Genomic DNA, 23,515 nt, shown 5'->3' with positions numbered 1-23,515 from the left:
CATAAAGTAGCAGCTCTGGTATATCTTATATTCTCCAGCACTCTGATATGATGACAGGTGTGCAAGCCTCCGTTCAATAACCTTTGGACTGGAGCGGAGGAGGCGAGAAGAGGCGGAGGCCTTCCTGTAATTGCAGGTTGGATAGAGGAGGGAGGCTGGCTGTTGTAACGGGTTGAGAAAGCAAGCCAGTTATCTGTGAAAAGCTCCAGCAGAGCTCTGATAATAAGAGCCACGCCACCCCAGCTCCCTCCAAATACACCGTCTCTACTGGAACAATCATATGGAATGACACTTCAGACTACCTCCAGTGATTACATTGAAGTTATGGAAATGCAATTGAGTAGCTTTTCTGTTAGGGACACCCAACTATGTGAGACTGAGAAAATTAAACTAATGACACAAACGACTAACAAAGTTGTAGGAAATCACTTGACGTTATTTATATTACTTATTATATTTATATTATTTATTCAGAATGCTGGCTTCCTCCCACAGTCCAAATCATGCAAGTCTTTATGAATGAACATTGTAAATTGCCTATAGATATGAATGAGTGCAAAGTGATGTCAATCAGTGTGTGTTAGCCCTGTGATGGGCTGCCTTCCACCCAGTCTATGCGGGACTCTTGTTTGATTTCCAGAGTGATTACTTGACACATGAGGTTGTAAGGGAACAGTTAATTTGATCAAACATACTCTTTTATTAAATAAGTTGCCAAAGGTATAAAAAACAACCAATCCATGACGTACAAAAGGTCACTGAGTCAATTAGTAACATGGCTTTAAGGATTGCTTGCAAGGATGATGCTTGTATAACTTGTATAGCTTGTATAACTGCAGATAATAAAGCTTATGTAATGGTTTATGTTGGTGTGTTACATAAGTTAATAAGTATATATACTCACATCTTTAATTTATATTTCAGTTTTATTAAAAAGGGGGGTAAAGGAGTTTGGTCTGTATTTGTGCAGAGCACTCACCATAGTGCAAAACCCCACACACACCCTCAATCTACTCTTCTTACTCCTCCCATCAAGTCACAGGTACAGGTCTCTGACCTGGAAATGGGCCCGATTTAAAAAGAGTTTCGGTCCAACTGCAATCGAGGCACTGAACAGAATAATCAGACACTGAATGTGGGTGTGTTACATGTTGTATGCTGGTTATATGTATGTACAGTATGTATGTATGTATGTATGTATGTATGTATGTATGTATGTATATATGCATGTATGTATGTATGTATGTATGTATTAGGGGTGGGAATCACCAGATGCCCACGATACGATACTAAAACGATACTTGAGTCACGATACGATAGTATTGCGATATCGCCGATATTGCGATATATTTAATATTGCGATATATTTAATATTGCGATATTTCGATATATTGCGATTTCTTACTTTTTTAACTGCAAATTATGTCCCCAAAGGAAAACTTTGTCAACATCTGGTTTATATAAGAACAATTTTCCAGTCTGTACATCTGACTTCAACCATTTTATTGCAGCCACATTGTCAAGTAGACAGACCAACAATTTTCATGTCATAGTTGCATGCACCTGACAAACTGAACTGTTTGTTACAGTCTACTTACAGTCCACCTTAACTGGATGTGTGTGTGGACTACTGTACTTAGGTAGTTTTTGAACAATGCAACTTCACTTCACTTGCACAAAACATCTTGTAACTGGGGAATTTGTAAATTACTGTTATGACAAAACTGTTACTGTTAAAACAAAATGAAAATATGCTACCGTTTGTTTACTGCTGGCCTTGGAACGAAAGTTTATAGCAGCCCGGTGGCATGGCATGGCCTGCAATTTTTTTTTTTTTTTGCAATATCGATACTTGGCGTCCAAATATCGATACAATATCGTCAGGCAAAATATCACGATACTATGGTGTATCGATTTTTCCCCCCACCCCTAGTATGTATGTATGTATGTATGTATGTATGTATGTATGTATGTATGTATGCATGCATGCATGCATGCATGCATGCATGTATGTATGTATGTATGTATGTATTCATGTATTTATTCATGTATTTATGTGAGGCCGAAAGTACAAGCTGTGAAAACAAATTTCCCTTAAGGTACAATGAACTATTGTATTGTATTGTATTGTATTGTATTGTATTGTATTGTATTGTGTTGTGTTGTATTGTATTGTAGTTAATGTCAAAAGGAATGAGAGAAGATGTCTTACTATTTGTGATAAATTGAAAAAGAAAGGTCATAAATGTAAGCTTACACTATGACAGACTGAAATTCTTTCACTTTTTTCAAAAAAGTTGAGGCAAATAATCAGATGACAACGAGAGAGCTTATGTATGGGTTAAACAAAAAACAAAACAAAACGAAAACAAATCAAAGTGAAACAAGCATCTCCTTTTAAGCAATCAGCATTTTTCAATCTGTTGTCTCCAAACTGCAATTCTACTGGCAGCACTCTGGAGGAATCTAACAGAGGTCCAGACCCAGGCCAGCAGTCCTGATCAAAACCCAGTCTGATCAGAGCAGACATTTGCTTCTTCTTCTTCTTCTTCTTCTTCTTGATCCCTCATTCTTATGTTCCCAGATAGCGTTCTCTGGGCCTGGCCCTGCGAGCCTGGCGCTGCCTGACAGGCAATTTGATAGGCTGCTTGTTGAATTTTTCCATGATTTCTTTGATGCGGGACAGGTTCGTGCGGATGATGGTGAAGTCACACCTGGTGGCTCCGATCTCGTAGCCCACCTCGCACTTCTTGCTGATGAGGCTGTAGCCCTCGGCCCTGGCCGTTACTCGGTACTCTCCGGGGTTAAGCAAGCGCCAGTAGTCACCATCTGCAGCTGAAAACACACAAAATAAGTATGCTTATGTTTGCACGCATGTGTGTGGTTTTATACACATGCAACGGCCATTATGTGTCGGGGGGAGGTGGGTTATTCAGATCGGCAGTTATCCTGTTTAGAGCAGTGGTTCTCAAACCTTTTTTTGGCTTCAGACAGTACCCCCTTTCCCTGATTTCTGAATCGAAGTACCCCCTTTACTTCACTACAACATTTTGCTCAGAAAACTACAGCATGCATGCAATGAATGAATGATAACCTTTGACGAATAGGCCTATAACATTACAAAATAAGAAATGAAGTGAAAGTGCTGTAATTAGTGCCTCCTGAGCAGACGTATTTTAACGCTTAATTTATTTTCATGGTTTATTCACATTGTTCCATTTACCTTTTCTCTCAAATACCCCCTGTAGTACCACCACCTACCCCTAGGGGTACGCATACTCCAATTTGGGAACCACTGGTTTAGAGGATATTCAGCCTTTAAAAGATCCCAATATGATTTGCAGTGATCAAAAATGAAAACTATTGTCAATATGGAAACAAAAAGGTTCCATAGTAAGAAAGATCCAACCACTCGTAAGATGAGCCGACATCAAAAGTATTTCATGGCAGACAGAAACCCACAGCTGCCATCAGAAGAAGTCAACTTTTCTGTTGTATTTTTTAAATTGACGACCATGAATTTCTTAGATTTCACAGTGAGTTTTGAATGGGTTTCATGAGCTGAAGGGTTCTATATTATATGAAGGACCATGTAAATGTTGAATTCACAAAACAGGAGTTACAGTGTGTGTGTGTGTGTGTGTGTGTGTGTGTGTGTGTGTGTGTGTGTGTGTGTGTGTGTGTGTGTGCGTGTGTGTGTGTGTGTGTGTGTGTGTGTGTGTGTGGGGGGGGGGGGGGAGGGGTTTTGCAACAGCAGCAATATGCTAAATGCAAATTGTGTCCTAGGAAGCCAAATGGCAAACCTACTGAGGCAGAGTCAGCTTCACAAAAGCTTTCACCTAGGAAAACTGGAAATGAAAGTTGGAGTTTTGCTGTTCTACTTTTGTGAGACGAGCTACTCTGCATTCATGTTTAGACATAAAGAAAATAGCTCTGCTTTGTCATGTTGGATTTAACCTGTGTCCCTACCAAATGCTGCCTTTGTGTGAGCTGTCACAGCTGTGGGAATACAAGTAAACTTTGTGTCGCATTTTAACCCTTTGATTCACTCACAAAGATGACAGTTTTGCTTCCTTGCCATCATCCCGAGTATCTCGGCACAGGCACTAATGAAATAATGAAATAAGATGGCGGTTGTGTCGCAACTGTTGCTAAACAGCAACACGTCAACATCTGTGTTCACATCATTGACTGTATGATGGCAGAAAGGGGGCTAATTTTTCCCTGAAAACCGCCCTATATAAAAAGCTAATGAGCTGTGATTCAGAGAAGCTGTCTGGCAAAGCATCTTATCGATGTGCATCAGCAGCACCTGGGCTGTCGCTCCCGTCTTCCCAATTCAAGCCCGACTTTACAGTTGAAAATAAACCGTTGAGAAAATACAACACAATTTTCCAATGATCAGCCTAAAATTCCTAAAGTTCCCTGACTGCAGCTGAGGGGAAGCAAGGTTTCCTGAGAGGAAACTGTGACTTATACTAAGTTCCAGGAATAATAACGGCTAATGTCCTTGTGGACATTCGATTTCAAGCTCCTAAGTACAAAACCACTTTGGCTTTGAAGGCTGCATTTTTTAGGCATCCGTAAAGATTGCCTTGAGGATACACAATTTATTGGCAAATTCAATGTATAAGGTGATGCTCAGTATGGCTGTGAACTGAGTGTACTGTAATTCCAACCCGCGGCTCCGCTGAAATACATTAGCTGCTAAGTTCAAGTTTAGTTATATAGCCCTAATTCACAAGCATACCTCAAAGAACTATGCAGAGAATGTGTCTACGTAGATCTAACTAAACACAATGAATGAACACAATTTAACAAACGTATATAACACAACAGACATATAACACAACAGACAAGCATAGCAGAAAACAGGCAAGAGCAGATTTTAGCAAGACAAACAATCTAGCTATTCTACAGTCTTATACTCTAACCTGCCTGGTGCCCCAGATTTAGACCCTAAATGCACACAAGGAAAAACTCACAAGAAAAAAGCCTTGGCAGGAAAAACTTGGAAGAAACCTTGAGTGTGTTTGGTCTACACAGCAATACAAATCCTGGTGTTCTCTGAGGTGACAGTGGCATTAACTAGGCTCAAGGAAACGACAAAAGAGGCCTTACCGGTGCGTATGTCGTGGCCGATGCCCTCCACCGAGATGACGGCATTGGCTATTCCCCGACCTTGCGCGTCCCTCACCACACCTTTGATGCCACGATGCACCTGCACAGGAACAAGCGCAAATACAGTACCTTTAAGCCCACGGTGCAGTGGTGTGGCCATTTAGCCTTATGGCCCCTATAGGGGCTGTGAATCTTCACTCGCCTCACAAATCGATTCCATTATGATTCATCTGTCAACGACTCGATTCCATGATGCATCTCGATACAGCTCAAAGTATCACATCCTCAATTTTCTATATTGTTCCTGCACATGGCTACTTTTTCATCAATTAATACAAGCAGTCAGATAAATATCAACTCCCCTTTTTATTGAGAAAGTGCTTTAAAATCAGAATGTTGATGATTCGATTCCACGTCTGCATCTTAAAAACGATTAATTTTTACACCCCTAATGGCACCATGCCTGCTCTCACCACCCACATCCCCCTAGCCACCCCTTGAACCCCGACTTTCTACCACCTTCCTATACCTACCTACAGCCCCTATTCCCTAGCCCCACCCACTTCCTGAACCACGCCCTGCCCCCTTCACCAAACATCCATGAGTGAGTGAGTGAGTGAGTGAGTGTCATGACTTTGTCATCTTCTGACCCCGGCGGGCCTGCAGGCCACTGGCTAGCGCTGTGGGAAATTCAGAAACCCAACCATGTGTTTGCCGCTGGCCAAAGTCTGCCCCATCAAGATGTATGATACAATGTATACTGCATGATATGAAGTACGATGTATAATGTATGATCTAAAGTTCAGCAGGACAGAGAAATATTTTCTCACATCTTCCCTCGACAGACACCCAGCATCAATATTTAAACATTGGGTGAATCACCTTGTTTGATCTTGAGGCAAATGTAGTTTGCCGACCGGCATTCACTTGAGGAGTTTATCCGTAAAATGTCAAGAAGGGAGCCGGTTGTTATCAGTTTTCTGATCATATATATTGAAGTGTTTGACCAGTGTACAATTCAAATCCAATATACACTGCCAGTCAAAAGTTGAAATAACACATGGACACAGTGACCAAAAAAAGTTAAACAAATCAGAACTATCTTTTATTTTAGATACTTTTTAGTCACCCTTTGCCTTGATGGAAATTTAGTAGCTTTAGAAAGAGATTAGGCATCAACTTCACTATTTATATTTGTCTACGAAACACATTTCAAACATTTAAGCATAAGCCAAAATGATCAAAATCAAAGATCAAAATGGCTGTAAGATCATCAAAAACAGAGCACTCAATCAAGTATGTCCATACTTTTGACTGGTAGTGTAGTACAGTATGTGAGCTGTTGCTAGGATCTAGTACAGCACTTTTAATTAAGCATCCTTACTGAGAACAATCTGAAAACTTGATGAGGGTCAAACGTCACCTTGCAGATCCCTAAAATAACTAAAATAATATGGCACCAAATGAGGATGTGTTGAGGTGTCTTGTTTGTGTGAGTTGCGGGGGTCGCTTTGCTCTGTACCTGCTCCATGAAGACAAGCAGGGACTCGCGATTGTTCTCCCACTCCTCTGGCAGCTCGCTCTCATGAGGGAATTTGTCACAACCCACATACATGGACAACTCAAAGCAGTTGGTGTGCAAATAGCTGAAATCATTCAAACCTGCCAACAAAGAAAAATGTAGAGCTGTAGAAATCTGTGCGCCGGCATCCAATTCAAATGATCTTTTTTTAGCCATATACTGCACATACATGTAGCTATTTTCTGAGAAGTTGTGGTAGAATTCAAGGTGACATGGATTTCTTGATTTCTGTCTGTTGTTCTGTCTGTTGCCTTAGGATTCTCATACAATGCTTCAAGCTGAAAACAGGAAGCGCTAAAACTTAAGGTTATTAATATAACCCCGGTTTTATGAAGAATAGGAGTGAGATAACTTGCTTATGGGAAGCAGTCCTCTGCAACCCTCCAGAAGCACTATATTTTATTTCTACGCCAATATCCTCATATTGGGGTCGGAGAAAATGACATTTTCACTTTCCGCCACTAGGGGTGGTAGCAATGTCCTTTATTTAAGGAACGTTGGGCTGTGGTCTCATCATTCACAATGAGCCTTCTTCTCACCCACCCTGGCAAGAAGAGTTGTCGGTGAGTAATCTCACTCATATTATTCATAAAACCGGGGTTATATTAATAAACGTAAGCTTCATTTCTAATAATCGTGAGATAACTCACTTATGGGATGTGATAGCTCCTGTATGCCAGACAGCTCATCACTCTGAACTGAAGATGCCAGGCTCCTTAACAGTGTCCCAAGACCGCCTGTGCCACACACAGAGCCAAGACGTCCAGTCTATTCACCTTATGTTCCAACGGTCAGCCAAATAGAGAGCCAAAGTGAAACGTCACTTCCTGCTTTCTCCCTGTAGGCTACCAGCGCTGAAAAAAATATGAATGGCAGTGAACGGAGAATAACGTTACTTTTTTTATCCCGTTTGAATTATGCCACGTGGTGCCAATGTTAATTCTGTCAATTTAAAACATAACTTTATATGTAAAGAAAGTCGCAGTTTGTCGTCAAACTGAAACGTAGGGGTTAGTTTAGTATAAAAACTACATAGCTCGTGGAAGCTCGTGGCATGTCGCCGGTCTTCAGCTTTGCCGGTAGAGAAAGTGACGTCACTTAGGCGACAGTGTATGTAGTCTTCCTGATTTATAACTTATAGTGCAACAGTTTGGCGACAAACTGCGACTTTCTTGACATGCAAAGTTATGTTTTAAATTGACAAAATTAACGTTGGCACCCCGTGGCACAATTCAAACGGGATCAAAACAGTAACGTTATTCTCCGTTCACCGCCATTCATATTTTTTCAGCCCTGGTACAGGGAGAAAACCAGGAAGTGACATTCACTGTTAAGCTAGCTGAGAGAGCTAACAGAGAGCTGATGTGCTTCCTTCCTGTGAGAGAAGAAAGCTGAGAATGATGAGACCATGCACCGCCGCTCCTTATATAAAAGACGGTGCTACCACCCCTAGCGGCGGAAAGTGAAAATGAAATTTTTTGATTGAAAAAATGTTTTTTTTTTCTCCGACCTCAATATGAGGATATTGTTTTCTGTGAACCTGATGAAGCTGCACGCGAAACGCGTTGTTCACAATAAATAAATATCAGTAAGTCATTTTCAGTGTTGCGGTGGTTCCTTTAATTTTTCAATGAGGATATTGACGTTGAAATAAAATATAGGTCGGAGAGGACTGCTTCCCATAAGTGAGTTACTGTATCTCACGATTATTAGAAATCAAACAGTCAAGGAGTAGAATATTGAATATGCAGATGTGTGCATGGGTGCTCAACAAAGCTACAGCTCCAAGGCTCCGGGCTTAGCCCCCGTTCACACAGGACGCCGAAGCAACGCTCAACCTAAGCTCTACCTACGCTCTACCTACGCTGAACCCACAAGTTTCATTTAGGCGTCGTTGTTAACAGGCGAAGCCGTTCACACCGCGCGCGTGCCACGCTGACGCCTTGCCGAAGCCACACTCACGCTCAGGCTCAGGATTGACGCCTATTTTCCAAGTGTGACGCGTGAAGCCAGGCATGAAGTCAATGGGAGTTGTGGCCGGGTTCAAGGTGCGAGAGTAGGCGCTGAGAGGAAAAGAGAAGGCGTCTTGTGTGAACGGTTAGGCGTACGTTCAGCTTGTGCCTGCTTCTCTTCAAGCTTCAGTTCTGCTTACGTTCGGCGTCCTGTGTGAACAAGGGCTGCTTAACACAGCGTTAGGATCAGTGAGCCGAAACCCAGGTTGGTATATGGACACATACTGCCAGCCGCAGTGTGCCAGGACGCCCCGTTGATGGTGCCATCCTCCTTGGCGAAGTCCTCAGTGTGGCAGACACGCCGGTTGGCATCGGTCATCAGACGGTGGGTGGATGCGTAGGAGAAGGCCAGCCAGCGGAAGACGTGGTCGTCGGGCGTCGGGGTCTGCTCCCTGGTCACCCCCTGGGAGCGGGTCCTGTCATACGGGAAGGTCACCACCAGCTCCCCTCCCTGGAGGTTACCGCCCAACGCGAAGGGCATCTTCTCCATCCACGCCACCAGGGCCCGCGTCTCCACGGCAACCTACAGAGAAAGGACGCGGGGGAGAGAGAGGAGGATAATGCGATTCATGCAATCATCTCAGTGCCGTGATCGCTAAATTAACTCCTGCGCGCTGAAAACAATTTCATTGCAGTGTGAGCGGGTGTGCTGGGGGGTTAAAGATATCAAACTGGCATGTTACTATTTTCCAGCAAGGTTTATAAATTACACACCACTCAACGCTCACATGTGGTTTCAAAAGTAAAAGCTTCTAACTCCCTATTATTGATTCCAAAAAAGCCGGCTTGTATTTCTATGCAAGTTACAATTAGGAAACAGAGCAAATTGGCCCTTCTGTGTGGGCTCATATTGTTCACCAGCCGTGCTATCTCCCAGAACTGGCTGAACCAGCCGCTGAGGAGAATGAGGACCGTTTTCACAGCTTCCTGAGCACAGATCGGGATCCCAGCTCCGCAGCTTCAGCAGCTATTCTTGAGGCGGTGTGTGACTCATTCATGGCTCTCGGTAACGTCAAAACACTCAAGTGAGCGTGAGCTTTTAATAGATTGCTCGGCTTATAATAGCTCCCAGCCACTTCGTCACAAATACCAAAATACACCCCTCATTCCAAAAATAGACCACACTGATATGCTCACAAGGCTGCTTTGCCCTTTCCAAAACACTTAGCGTTGCTAGATTGGAGGTGTGGAAGTGAAGTTACTGCTTATTACATTGTCGTAGATGCAGAACATGGAAGATACATTTTCAGGCTACTAATTTAGACCACATTATTGATTTTGGTATAAAAAAAAAAAAATTTGCAGTTCATTTTGATGATGAAAAGCAGAGAAGCTGTAAGTAATTTCAATGTGTAGAATTGTAGCTTTCATTTTGAGTTATAGCACACTGTTCTAAGATTAAAATTGACTGTTGAAGTTTAAATCCAACTGGTGAGATGTAGGAGTTCAAGAGGCAGTTGGAAGTCTGCTGCTTCCATTAGACCTAATGTGAAAATTATAGGCCATCACCTGGGGAGCTACAAGTCCAGTAATAACAGCCTATCAAACAGAGTCAAGTAGACTCACCGTGGCGTTTTTGGACTGGTACCACTCTGGGACTGGCACATGGTGGTTGAACATCTTGCGAGGGATCCACTTCTTGGCCTCAGCCTCCCACAGGATGGAGTTGAGATCGGGGAAGTTGTGGTGAATGTCGATCCCGTCCTGGCTCCATCGCCCCAGAGACCAGCCACTAAGCTCTGAACCCTGGGTAAAGCCGCCGGTATGGAAACACATGGCGACAATATGAAGGAGATACAGAGAAAACAATGCAATGTGTCCAATGCACATTGCGCACATACACACACACACACACACACACACACACACACATCAGGTCGCCAAATGACTTGATGTCATTGACAGTGGCCAAACATGATCAGCTTTTAACTGACTTACTTTATCTATGTGTTTCATTAATGCATGTCTTTCATCTGACAGGCCTGCAGCTGATTTAATACCACCCCTATCCACATGTGTTTCAGTGGTATATTTAAAGCAGTATAGACATCATCACACATCTACATTTATGTAATTTTGGAATGGGGCTATTAAAAAATATAAGTACAATCAGCTATATTGTTCATAATGAACATATTCCACTGGTCGTTCTAACCCATTTTGATGCTGTAAAGGCTAACACATTAATGTATGCTCTCTTCAGGAGAGCACACACACCTGTCAAACAGAGAGGGCGGTATTTTCGCCTGAAGCCAGTGCATGATGTGGGGTCACTATAATGGCAGTCTTGCAGACCTACCACTTCAAAGGCTTTCTCGTACCCATCGGGATTGACAGATGGCAACAGGTGGATCCTGGTCTCCTCCACCAGGTGGCGTATGCGCGGGTTGCCAGCCAGATACTCCAGACACATGAACTGCATCAGCAGCAGCAGCAGCTCGCGGCCCAGCACCTCGTTGCCATGGGAACCCGCCGTGTACCGAAACTCCGGTTCACCTGGTCAACAAGGTTCACACAAGGGGCAGGAGAAGGATGGACAGAGTGAAAGATTAAATATGCAATTTTGCTAACTTTAGCAACACAAAGAAAAACAGTTCTTTGATGTTAACATTACACAAAACTAGGGATGGGCAATATATCAATATTATATCAATATTCTGATATGAGACTAGATATCGTCTTAGATTTTGGATATCGTAATATTGATAGTGTTATAAGTGTATAAGTGTTCTCTTTTCCTGGTTTTAAAGGCTGAAACTAAAACTAGACTGCCTAGCTGTTCTATAGAGAGCCAAAGTCACGGCCATTTCTGGTTTAGGCATATGCACCAGTGAGCCATTGATCCGCCATTCTTTTTTCCATCTGCATTTCGAAAAATGCGTATAAAATAGTTTTACTGGGTCAAACCAAGTGATTCAGCTATATTTGGAATCATGAGAGACCATAGAACATTTCACTTCGTCCAAAAAGAAAAAAGAAAAAGAAAGAAAAGTGGATTAAAAATAAATAAATTGACGTTTTGTTCTGTTTTGGTCTGAGTGAAATGTTCTATGGTCTCTCGTGATTCCAAATATAGCTGAATCGCTTGGTTTGACCAAGTAAAACTATCATTATAAGCATTTATAAAGTCCTTATATGTGTGTGTGTGTGTGTGTGTGGGGGGGGGCTTTTAAAGATATTCTCACCAACTTCATGCTCTCCTGGGTTGTCAGAGATCTCGATGGCATACAGCTTGAGGCCATTGTGGCTCTTGCCTATGTTGTAAATCCGGGTGACGTTGGGGCACATCTCATTCACCACCTTCATAAGCTGTGAGAGGAAAATAATGCAGTGTCAGCTCTTAATACACGATGGAACGATGCTAGATAAAACCTCTGACATTAGGCGAGCACAGCTGCCTTGGGGCTTGGTTACATTGAGAGACACCTTGGCAATAAAAAGCAATATGAACAGGACTCTGAGGACTGTGTGACTTAATAATGCTTCGACCAATATGACAGAGCACGAAGGGGTCAATGCGCTCATGAGAGCAGGCTCGTAGAACAGCTGGACTACAGCAGAGCCAATTGAAATAAGAACTATGATTGAAACGTAATGGCCGAGAGCAGACGCAAAGAGGAAGCGCGGCAGGAAAAGAGATTCACATAACAACCTGTTAAATAATGTAACTGCATTCATTTGAGAAATCTATCTTTTGTTTACTCGCTGTCCCAGCTGCTGCAGTAGTCATTAATAAGTCAGGAGTGATGGGGTTTTAATTAAGCCCGTGTTAAATTAGGATTGAAAAAATTTGGCTGGTAAATCAATAAACATCTGCTTTTGTTCGCAAAACAAGGGCGCGTGAGGGCGAGACTCTTGCCGTGTTCTCCCAATCTGAAAACGTACACTGCTCACTTTAATTATACCTGCCTTATATTCCGCAGGAACAACGTAAGACACTTTTTAAAGGCAGTCTTTCTTTTCACATGCAGTACCTGCCACTTCATCATCACTTAAAAGCGATCTGGTCTTTGGGAAATAAAATGAACTTAATGGGGCTGATGGCGCACTTATCTGCTCCTAACAACGATGCACTTAGAAGAACGGTGTCATTAAAAAGAAGCTTCAAAAGGATCACGGCCAGGATAATGTTACACCGTCCTCTTGAGAGGATGCGGGCTGTGGAAAATGTTCTTTCCATGTGCTTTGTTTTGTCTCTCGACCCTCCACGCTCGGTCAGCGTGGCCAAGGCCTGTAAACCCTCCACGCTCTGTCAGCGTGGCCGAGGCCTGTAAACACACACTGTCAGCATGGCCGAGGCCTATAAACACACACTGTCAGCGTGGCGGAGGCCTGTAAACACACTGTCAGCATGGCCGAGGCCTGTAAACACACGCTGTCAGTGTGGCCGAGGCCTGTAAACACGCTGTCAGGGTGGCCGAGGCCTGTAAACACGCTGAAACACACACTGTTAGCGTGGCCGAGGCCTGTAAACACACACTGTCAGTGTGGCCGAGGCCTGTAAACACACGCTGTCAGCGTGGCCGAGGCCTGTAAACACACACTGTTAGCGTGGCAGAGGCCTGTAAACACACTGTCAGCGTGGCCGAGGCCTGTAAACACGCACTGTCAGCGTGGCCGAGGCCTGTAAACACACACTGTCACACACACTGTCAGTGTGGCCGAGGCCTGTAAACACATACTGTCAGCATGGCCGAGGCCTGTAAACACACACTGTCAGCGTGGCCGAGGCCTGTAAACACACACTGTCACACACACTGTCAGTGTGGCCGAGGCCTGTAAACACACACTGTTATCGTGGCCGAGGCCTGTAAACATGCTCTGTCAGCGTAATGTCATTTCAACTTTTGATGGTACCACAGAAGAAGAATATACCATGAAGGAGAAAGGCCCTGTAAAAGTAGCCCAGGCTACTGCAAAACTACGCTAGCAGCATAGACGTTCAGAGAGGACTGGTCGCATTTGGGGATTTCAGTTCGCAGCTTTTTCACTAGCAATAACGGCATTTCCCAGACTCTGGTAAGGAAACGGCTATAGCGAATGATTAAAACAAGATGTCTCCAGAAACATAAGAAGTTTGACTTGTGGTTTCAGCCATTAAACCGGGTGGAAACAGCACGTGACCATTTGTAGCTGCAGTTGCAACAGAATTTTGATAGGGCTTCAACGCCCATAAACTTTTGTTAACCACAGACCTTATTTGATGCATTAAGTGAAATCCCCATAGCCTTTTCCCGCTACGAACCAACATGGCAGCGATTTTTTCTAGATAGCTCAGCTGGTGGCCAGATCACTACAATAGTGATGTCATAAATCACTGATGATGTCACAGATGATGTCAACAGTGATGTCACTAGAGCAATTGTGATGTCTTCAGTGATGTCACTCAATTGCGATGTCATCAGTGAGTGATGTCATCAGTGATGTCACTCGAGCAATTGTGATGTCATCTGTGAGTGATGTCACCAGTGATGTCACTTGAACAATTGTGATGTCATCAGTGAGTGATGTCATCAGTCATAATGTTATATCACAATGCCATGATGTCATAATGTTATGAAGTCATAAAGTCATGATGTCAAGATGATGTTATGTCATCATGTCCAACACACTGTTCAGTCCCTTCATAAAGCCTTCAGTTACACCGTACACGCACATAGACAGTGAGGTACAGTCACAGACTTGAAGGAATGGCTGCTCGAGCAGAGCATGATGACGGGCACCTCCACGATGCCGCCTACACAGGAGACCTGGATGAACTGATGACCCTACTGCAGGAAGACCTCTTCAGAAGGCGGGTCAATGAGTGGAGGTTTGGGAACACCCCACTGGGTATCGCAGCCATGCGGGGTCATGCTGCCTGTGTGGCCTACCTGATCGACAAGGGAGCTCAGATAGACCTAGCTGATACCTTCCACTGGACGCCTCTGTACGGGGCCGTGTTCAACGGTCAGCTGGACTGTGTCCAAATCCTCCTGGAAGCCGGGGCCGACCCCAACGGAAGCGGACACTGCCCAGACACCCCGGTCTATTGTGCTGCCAAGGCGGGAAGGCTGGAGATACTGCAGGAACTCATCAGGTTCCGTGCTGCTGTTCTTGTTGACATGGATAGCGTTCACACCCTCAAAAGGTCTCCTCTCTACATCAGTGCCGCCCACCACCACCTGGACTGCTTCTGCCTGCTGCTCCAGGAAACTGGCGTTCTGACCCATGACGTGGTATCTCGCCTGCTTGAGGTGGTGCTGCATAACAGCTGCTCCTGGACCACGGTGCCAACCCGGCCCTGGTGACCATGGAGCAAGCACAGCTGAGAGGGCGGATCCCAAGGTGCTCAGGCTCTTTCTGGAGGCCAAGAGATGGCCTCGCAGTCTGGTCGGATCGGGATGCGCGATGATGGAAATTCCAGTTATCATGTTAACATGATGTGAGGTTCAGTTAGCTTTGGTAGAAATAATTTTTACTGGTCGGTCAGGGCGCCTGTTCAGGGCGGAAGGGAACTGGTGGGAATAGCGTGATCCTCCCATGTTCCTGCCGGTGAAGCTCACTCTAGCCCCAGCTCTGCGGTGTACATTTTAAAACCTGCGACAGTTCACACAACTTTAACACATAACATATTATACACCAAACTCTTGAGCTACTTCTGCTCTCACTCAGAATGGCAAAATATAAGAGATGTAGAGTTTTTGAGATATTAACGTTTGTTTGGCACAACTCATACTAGTTAAGTGCCGTGGTTCCGGGTGTATTGCGGTGATTTGTTGTTGTTGTGACGTCACGCTGATTCCTCGTAGAGAATTGCACAGTTGCCGTCAATTGTAATGCACAGTTGCAGACAGTAGATTTGATCATGTTTGATGGTAGAGATAACCCTATGTGAAAACGTGTTCTTTTTTTCTGATTTCCCCCCCGTTTTCTCCCTAGTTGCACTTAGTGCACTAGCGCCTCCTCTGGTCTGGGGCGCCTGGTCGGGGGCAGGAGGGAACTAGTGGGAATAGCATGATCCTCCCTCATGCTATGTCCTGCCGGTGAAGCTCCCCGCAGTCAGGCGGGGAGAAATTGGAGAATTAGGGAGAACATGAGGGGGGAAATCAGAAAAAAATCAGTGCATACATGGAAATGCAATGTAAACAATGTATAGTTATTTGCAACATTTAGATCTGATTCAAATGAGAGCATAACAGGGCACCAAGTGAAATAGTTATAGCATGTTTCTAAGTAAAATGTTTTATGTCAAAAATGCATTCCTGAGTGTCCTGGCTGTGTCTCCTCTGAATTTGCTTTTGTCTTGTGGTGTGTGGCAGATGCACTGCACCAGCACAAATTGTTGCACATTCTTTAAATCTGTGTTTATTGGAAATGCCTGCCTCATGAATTTTAGAGCAAAAACAAAACAAAGTAATCCCTTAAAATCACAATTCAGTCGATGACATCAGTGATGATGTCACAATGTATCACAATTCAGTATGAATTCAATTGTGTCCTCAATCCTCAATGTACTACTCCCACACCCACAGGCCTTCATGCATGTGTTTTAGCAGCACTCTTTGCCTGCTCTTACAGTATCTGTACTAAACTTGTATTTTCTGATTGGTGTCTTGGGAGATGTCCCGCTCAACGTAGCCAGACAGCACCTCAGTGGCCTTTTTCCAGGTCTGCCTGGTTGTCCTCAAATATTGGACTGGGTGTTCTTCTTGAGGTAGAAGGCAAAGACATAGGTAAACATGAGGGTGGAGCGGCACTGGCACAGCACATCCACGGCCTTCTTCATGTCAATCCAGGACACGTGCTCCTGTATCTCCTCCGTGTTCTGCTTGACCCTAGCATAGAGCTCGTGCTCAAAGCGCAGGCTCCCTCATGTGGTTCATGTAGCGGTCGCAGTAGAAGATGTACCTCGGCTGCCCTGCCCTGGAGCGTCTCCGAGCCTCGCCATCTTCATTGTAGTCATTGCAGTCATGCATGCCTGATTGCCATGGACACAGGCAGACCCAACATAACTCAGTGTTGCAGTTCTGGGTCATACAGACCATGTAATTGTAGCCACTTTTCTTTCTCTCCCATTTTCGTTCATTTTCTCGATGGGCACATGGCATTTTGGACACTCCTTGGTATTTGCTGCAATCCAGTTATAACTTTGAGTGTCATCAATGTATTTCTTCCACTTCCTCAGCCACTCACACTTGAGAGGGTCATGCCAGTTCTCTCCACAGCTGAAGCAGAACTGATGGCCACACTTGCACCTCACGGGCTTGGCGTCTGGGTCCTGGACTTTGACAACGTGATGGCAGTCGGGTGCAGGGCACCACTTTAACAATGGATTGCACTCCACAAATGTACTTGTAATTATATGCTGGTACTTTAACTTCTCTTTTGAATCTGTTATGAGACGCATGACTGTGTTGTCATCAACCAAAATGTCACAACTATGAGCTGGACAAGAAATGATCTGTCCCCTTCCTTCTTCCATGATTTTGGTGGTCAGGTAATCTTCCCAGCACTGCAGGCAGAACTTGTGTCCACACAGGGATCAGAAGTAAGAGTTGGGGTAGTTTAGATAGCAGATCTGACATTGCATGTCCTGCGCAGGTAATCTTGTGTTGAATGGAGGACGGGTCGGAGATTTCTTACTGGGGTTGATGATGTGACACTCAAAGAAAAGTGTGTCCAGATTACCATCAAAATACCTTTCCATAAGCTTCTCTTTATCCCAGTGGAAATGACTGAGAAGAATGCGTGCTATTGTTGCAGGATTCTGTTGCTGCTGCTGTGCTGTGATACAACTGCTAAGAACTAAGTTATCATCTTCAATCTGGATGACCTCATTGACCTTCCTGATACACTCCACCATAATGCTGTAGGATCTGCTCGGCAGTCAAAACTTTGAAGAGGGAGTCCTCTTCTTTGCCTGGGCCATGGTCTCTTGCACCAGTAGGCCGATCACCAAACTCGTATCGATCCCCAAAGGCCAGCACAAGATCCACAAACTCCACCTCTCCAAAGTCCAGGTTGTTTTTCTTAGGCATCTCCTTCTGGACTTGCTCATCTTCACTCTCAGGTAGAGAGCTACCACCACTCTCCACCGTAAATCTTTTAAGACTGTTCCCCCCTTGACTACCTCGATTCCCACCCTTCTGCCCCATCTCATCACATTCCATACCTCCCAAACTGCTGATGTCCGATCCATACACAATCTCCACTTCATGGGGAAACCACATGCTTCTTCTGGTGCATGCTATTTTCCTCAGCCTCCTTCTTTTTAGCCGTTTTCCCCATGCCGCCCTCCAAAGTCAAGGCCAGCAGTTCGTCGTTGTCCTCCGTCCAAGACCCCTTCGTCCCCTTCGGCAATCCCGTCAGTCCATTCTCCATACTTATACTTATATATCGCCTCAGACTGAAGACATCAGTGCCAAACTTTGGCTGTTGAAAGATGTAGTTTCCTTGAATGGGCTTGAGATTCTTGAGGTCGCCTGGTTGCTACATGACGCATGTGGTCCTGGGCCAAAGTTGCGCTTGTTTATAGGTTATTGATTTTCTTTGTCTGGCCCACTTGAGCCCAAATTAGGTTGCATGTGGCCCGTGAACTCAAATGAGTTTGACACCCTGTTCTAACAGCAGTTTGGGACACCTGTGGTCGGCTGCTTGGCAGAGCGGAGCTGCTGTGTTACAAGAGATTATGATTCACAGCAGACAGCACTTGTACCTTCATAACCACTCAGTCACAGTGTACATACACACTGACAACTACAGCTGTTTTCCTTCTTAGTACAAACACGTTACTTACTGTTCATGTCATGACAACTATATGAATAAGTAATGATATGATACAACAACCCACGAGATGCTGCATTTTCATTTGGCTGGCCAGGCTCTATTCTTTTATGTTGTTTTGTTCTTGCAAAGGACACAACTTGTCTGAAATTGGCTGACAGTAATACAATATGTCTTATTGTTCCATGTTCTGTCACAGTAATACAAGATGTCTTATCACTCCATGTTCTGTCACTTTTCAGGGAAAAAATAGAGCTAAATCTCCTATGAATAAAACACGCAAACATCAGAATCACTAACAGGGTGATATGTAGCCAACTGTTGTCCTCTGTTTACTGCAACTTACCCCCCTCATGTCTTTGTAGCTGTGATGTCTGAAGTCTAGGTTGTCTGTGGTTGTGATTTCATTCCGTCTGTGGTAATAGTTATTAGGATCTGTGGGAATCAGGTAACATGAAGTTACTGTTACTGATATCCAGAAGCGAATACATCCATCCATGCTCGGCTCTAAGCGCCACCACAGATAGTGAGCTGAGCACATTACTTAAAAAAAAAAGTCAATTGGTCACTGAGTGATGTCTTGAACACTAGATGAATCAGATATTCTGGGGAAGCCATGCATTCCCCAGAACTGTCAGTAGCTCTACGTATGTGCCAATGGAAGAAGTAATGTGTCTGCTTTGGAGGCCCATACAAACCCGTCACCTGGCATAGGACAGCCAAGGATCTCGACTCTCATGCAGATGTTGCCGCTGTGAAACCAAGAGCAAGGGTTGACTCGAATGTATCTGGCGACCACTGGCATGGGGAAAATGTTCCGGACTGGAATTTCCTTTTCCCTGTTGCCAATGAAGATCTACTGAGGCAAACACAGTCATCCCCATAGTGAATAAACAGCTACGTCTAAGATATTCTACTCTTATGTGATGGTTTAAGGCTTGGTTAACTTTATAATCAACATGCATGCACACATATATACAGTATTGTACAAGTAAGCCTTCTTCCAGCCAGAATGTCCTTAAACTTCCATGACACAGTTATATTATCTCACTCACTAAGAAGGCAGATGGGCATGCAGCTCGTGCGCAATTGCACAACTGTATATTCTCAGAATGGCGCTCAAAGTGCAGCACCAGAAATGAGTATACTAGAAATGAGTACCGGTACTCGTATAAATACCAGCAATCTCGTGTGCTATGCGCGCTCGATTTCTAGGGTGGAGACACTGGAAAGCTGATGATGTCACAATGTCTATGACATCATTAGTGGGTATGACATCATCAGTCAGACCCGGTGACACAAATCGTGACCGTGCCGGTGTAAGCACAGGATCTACTCGGCTTACAGATTCAGCTCGCCCTCCTGGAAGTGCTCGGCTCGGCGTCCACAACGGGGTCTCTAACCCATGGGTCTAACGAACCCTAGCCCAAACCCTAACCCCTAACCATAACCCTAACTAACCCTGACTCACATTTTTAATGTCTATGATGTCTGATAACATCAGTAGTTTAGCGTTAGTTTGTTAGCTAATCTAAAGCTGTCTGCCATTTTGCCCACGTTAATCCTACCACGTGTCCGACTTACAGCCAATCAAATGCCTGACCGAGGTGAAATTTGTGCTCAACTGAGCAATTGGCCCTCCAATTATAGTAGAGAAAGAGTTATGACATCACTGATGATGTCACAATGCATGAGGAGAGGGATTTATGACATACCTCATGATGATGTCACAATGGAAGTTGAGCAATCATGCACCATCCCAGCGAGCACAAAATGTTTTTTCAACGTTGATTTTTAGTTTAAATCTGGGTGATATTGGGTTTGAACGTCTAAGACCTAATTTCACCCTCTTTTCAACCGGCTAAAATGCGGTTACAACGTCAAAGTGTAAAAAAAACACAATTTGGTTAATCATATTGTTAAAACATTTGTTGTAGCTTGGAATAGAGACAATATTGATAGTGTGTGAATTGGCATTTGTCCATTTTATTGTGTAACTGTAAGTTGAAATCTGGTCTACACGAAAACTACATTTCAACGCATTTTATGTCACATGAAATATCATAAATATGGGACTATATAGGCTATGTGGTGCCAGCAAAAAGCTTCCAGGACACAACTATGGTTAATAGTTTAACGCAATACTATAAAATAATGAATTGAGTTCCTGCAGCAACGCGCATGCGCAAGTACTTAGTCGCTAGCTACTAGCTGTAACTGACTAGACCAAAGCAAGTCTGCACCGGTCTGCACCCAGTACGGAACGAGGTGCTCTGGGCACGCTATGTTATTGTAACATACTGTATACGAGGCTCAGTGTACCCCCTGAGTTGCTTGTGTTAAGTTAAAGGTCTCAATTCGTGCAGCTGTAACCTCTTAAAAACGTGTGTCTCTGGTCCATAAAACATGATTCTGGATTAATTTGTCGAAAATATAGCAACCCCCGTTCGTTCTGACGGAGTTGTCACTTCCTCATCTCGTCGCTTCCCAAGAATGGTCTGTTTCTATAATATATTCAGAACTAACAGTTCCCATTGGCCGCTGAGGGAGAGCCCTAGCCTAGGTAAACCCAGCCCCCACGTGACCTGCTCTCTCAGTTCCCAGTCATAGTGACTGAGAACAGGTCTGAGAGCAGGTCACGTGGGGGATGGGTTTACCCAGGCTAGGAGAGCCCGCCCCAGGCTCCCAGCGGCCAATCAGATTAGCGTCCGTGGACCAGCACTCTAGGTTGTGTCCACAACTAATGTTAGCAATGAGCTATCGCTAACTTAACGGTTGCTACGCTAAAGAGGACATCTCAAAATGCCTAGACTTACCGAATGCACCTCCGCAGTTGCTGGATCACGTACAGTTGCCGTCGCGCCAGCTAGAAGTGTTAATTTTGTGGCTATAGACAAAATGGTGCAGGTAGCTTGTGTGAGAGAGACCGCGCGCAGTATGCTTGAGGACCCGAGTGACATCACATTAACCCGTCTGGAGGAACAGAGTGTAAGGGGCGTGGCTTGAAGGAGACTGCAGGGGGAAGCTGGATAGGGACAAATCCAACTCTGGCAGTTCTGAGGTTGTGACCACTCATTACAGGGAGGGATGACAGCAGTATATATTTACAAGTAAAAACAGCTTTTGCACGGAATGGGACCTTTAACCTAAGCTGTACAGCCTACACACACACAACATAATTTTAGTCTCTTACATAATATAATAGTCTTGTACACATCACATAAAATAACTTACAATTGTGTAGTCTACAAGTTGTGTGCAAGATAGAGTATATGTATATGTGCCCGGCTCCCTCCATATTCTACGAACGTGGTTCGAATCCCGTGTGTGGTGCTGAATTTTTTATTTAAGATCCTGGTGAAATATGGTCTAAATGTGAACGTCGGTGAAAAAACTTTCACTCTTGAACCTTTCTTGCGCGTTTTTTCAACGTTGACCCTAAACGTTTTTTAAACGTCTTTTCAACCTAAAAATGCTCGCTGGGATGGGCCCAATTATAGTAGTAGAGAGAAGTGCACAGTTGAGCAAACGGTCCTCCAATTATAGAATAGTAGAAAAAGAGTTATGACATCACTCATGATGTCACAATTTGAATTTATGACATCACAGATGGTGTCACAATGTAGAGAGGCAAACAGACCACTTCAACTTTGTGCATGCGCACAGCAATCGGTCCTCCAATTACGCGTCTTTACCCAGGCTAGACATCACCAGCACAGAGATTGTATAAATTACAATGAAATGTCATTGTGGGTGGATTTGAACCACTAAAGAGAGCAATGAGGATACAATTTTCTACAAAAATTACATTAATCAAGATATGTTCAGTGGTATTGGGATTATTACTGATTACACTGACATTCAACTGAAAACGGCTGTTGTAGTGTGTCGTTATGATTATGCTGTATTCAATTTCTGTCTATTCAGTGAAGTCAAAGCCAAGTACCCAATAGGGCTCTGAAAATGATCCAGGATGAGGTTCCCATCTGCTTGAGGATCATCAGTATTTCGTATTGCCTCTGAGCTAGCAAATAAGCAGGCTCAAATATTCCATTCTAATTGCTTTCAAACAACAATTATTTTTCCTCTCAGGTTCCATTTAATGAGGGGCAAAGTAAAAAAGTTGTCTTATACACAACTAGTTTGCAGAGAGGAGGAAGGATATATAATAAGCTTGAGAAGGTTCTCTATACTGTGAAAATAATTGCCTGTATTGCGGATATGCATCAGGAAATACTTGTATTAAATTCAAATTTCCTTTTCAACCTCATGCCCGTTACTCACCAAGTCCTCTGACCCGTTCTTCAGGGTTATCCAGGTGTGGCTGTCATTGCTCACCATGACTTTGTATGAGGTCACCCAATCGCTCCTGGTAACAGCAGAGAGATGAGACGAAGAGAATGCTGTTAGGCTGAATTCAATGCAAATGGTGCACCAAGGTGGCCGGGGGGATATTGCTTCGGCACTCATCCAGACAGGCACAATCCCCACAGCATGAAAGCTGCTTTATGAATAGGCTAAGAGGTCAAAGAATGCCATTTATACCAGTAGCACCCATTGAACCTGAATTACTTCAACTGTTGGAATGAGAGCAAAGCTGAAACATGGCGTCCAGATGCTTTTGTTTGAGTCTGGCCTACATGTATGTAATAACCACTAAAGCTGCATGGAAAGGAAATTCCACAGCACATACTCCACACAACAGCACAAATGGCCCATACTGTATTCCAGTAAAACACAATCATATTATTTATGTGACTGGTGTAACTCACAGAGCCTATTTAAGCCCGAATACTGGCAATTATAACTTATTCACAAATGTAAGACTGGCAACTTAAAACGTCATGAAAAACTGACATCTTACTGTCTTCAATTTCAGTATTACAACTTTTCAAAGATGATGGGGGTGGACTTTCTTTCTCCAGTAACCAGGCTAAGTCTTATATAGAGCAGAGGCAGGGAGTTAGAACAGTACCGGGTCTTTCATGTCTGTAATTGGATCTGCAAATGAAAGGCTTACTGACGACATCATTCT

At 44.0% G+C, this 23,515-nt stretch overlaps 1 protein-coding gene and 1 pseudogene across 2 annotated transcripts in view; both read right to left on the bottom strand.

Moving 5' to 3' along the window:
• Positions 1 to 719: 719 nt before the first annotated feature.
• cpxm2 (carboxypeptidase X (M14 family), member 2) overlaps positions 720 to 23,515 on the bottom strand; it is a gene marked incomplete at its 5' end in the record, with an annotated part of 46,369 nt that continues 23,573 nt past the window's right edge. The window contains 10 exons of the mRNA XM_083635830.1: positions 720 to 2,835; positions 5,122 to 5,221; positions 6,644 to 6,783; positions 8,941 to 9,238; positions 10,282 to 10,461; positions 11,015 to 11,211; positions 11,901 to 12,024; positions 18,827 to 18,915; positions 19,186 to 19,336; positions 22,765 to 22,849. Of these exons, the coding sequence (XP_083491956.1) occupies positions 2,573 to 2,835; positions 5,122 to 5,221; positions 6,644 to 6,783; positions 8,941 to 9,238; positions 10,282 to 10,461; positions 11,015 to 11,211; positions 11,901 to 12,024; positions 18,827 to 18,915; positions 19,186 to 19,336; positions 22,765 to 22,849 (1,627 nt within the window). The 3' untranslated portion in view covers positions 720 to 2,572. The remainder of the gene's footprint in view (positions 2,836 to 5,121; positions 5,222 to 6,643; positions 6,784 to 8,940; positions 9,239 to 10,281; positions 10,462 to 11,014; positions 11,212 to 11,900; positions 12,025 to 18,826; positions 18,916 to 19,185; positions 19,337 to 22,764; positions 22,850 to 23,515) is intronic.
• Positions 16,212 to 17,927, bottom strand: LOC310774887 (E3 ubiquitin-protein ligase arih1 pseudogene; annotated as a pseudogene). Its single transcript has 2 exons — positions 17,540 to 17,927; positions 16,212 to 17,481 (listed from the first exon to the last, which is right to left on the bottom strand). The product of its transcript is annotated as an E3 ubiquitin-protein ligase arih1 pseudogene (transcript).

Source organism: Poromitra crassiceps, assembly GCF_964638095.1.
Source record: "Poromitra crassiceps genome assembly, chromosome: 4".
In the NCBI taxonomy this organism is placed as follows: domain Eukaryota; kingdom Metazoa; phylum Chordata; class Actinopteri; order Beryciformes; family Melamphaidae; genus Poromitra; species Poromitra crassiceps.
The sequence above is the reverse complement of the archived record's forward strand: the minus strand, read 5'-3'. Positions and strand labels throughout refer to the sequence as shown.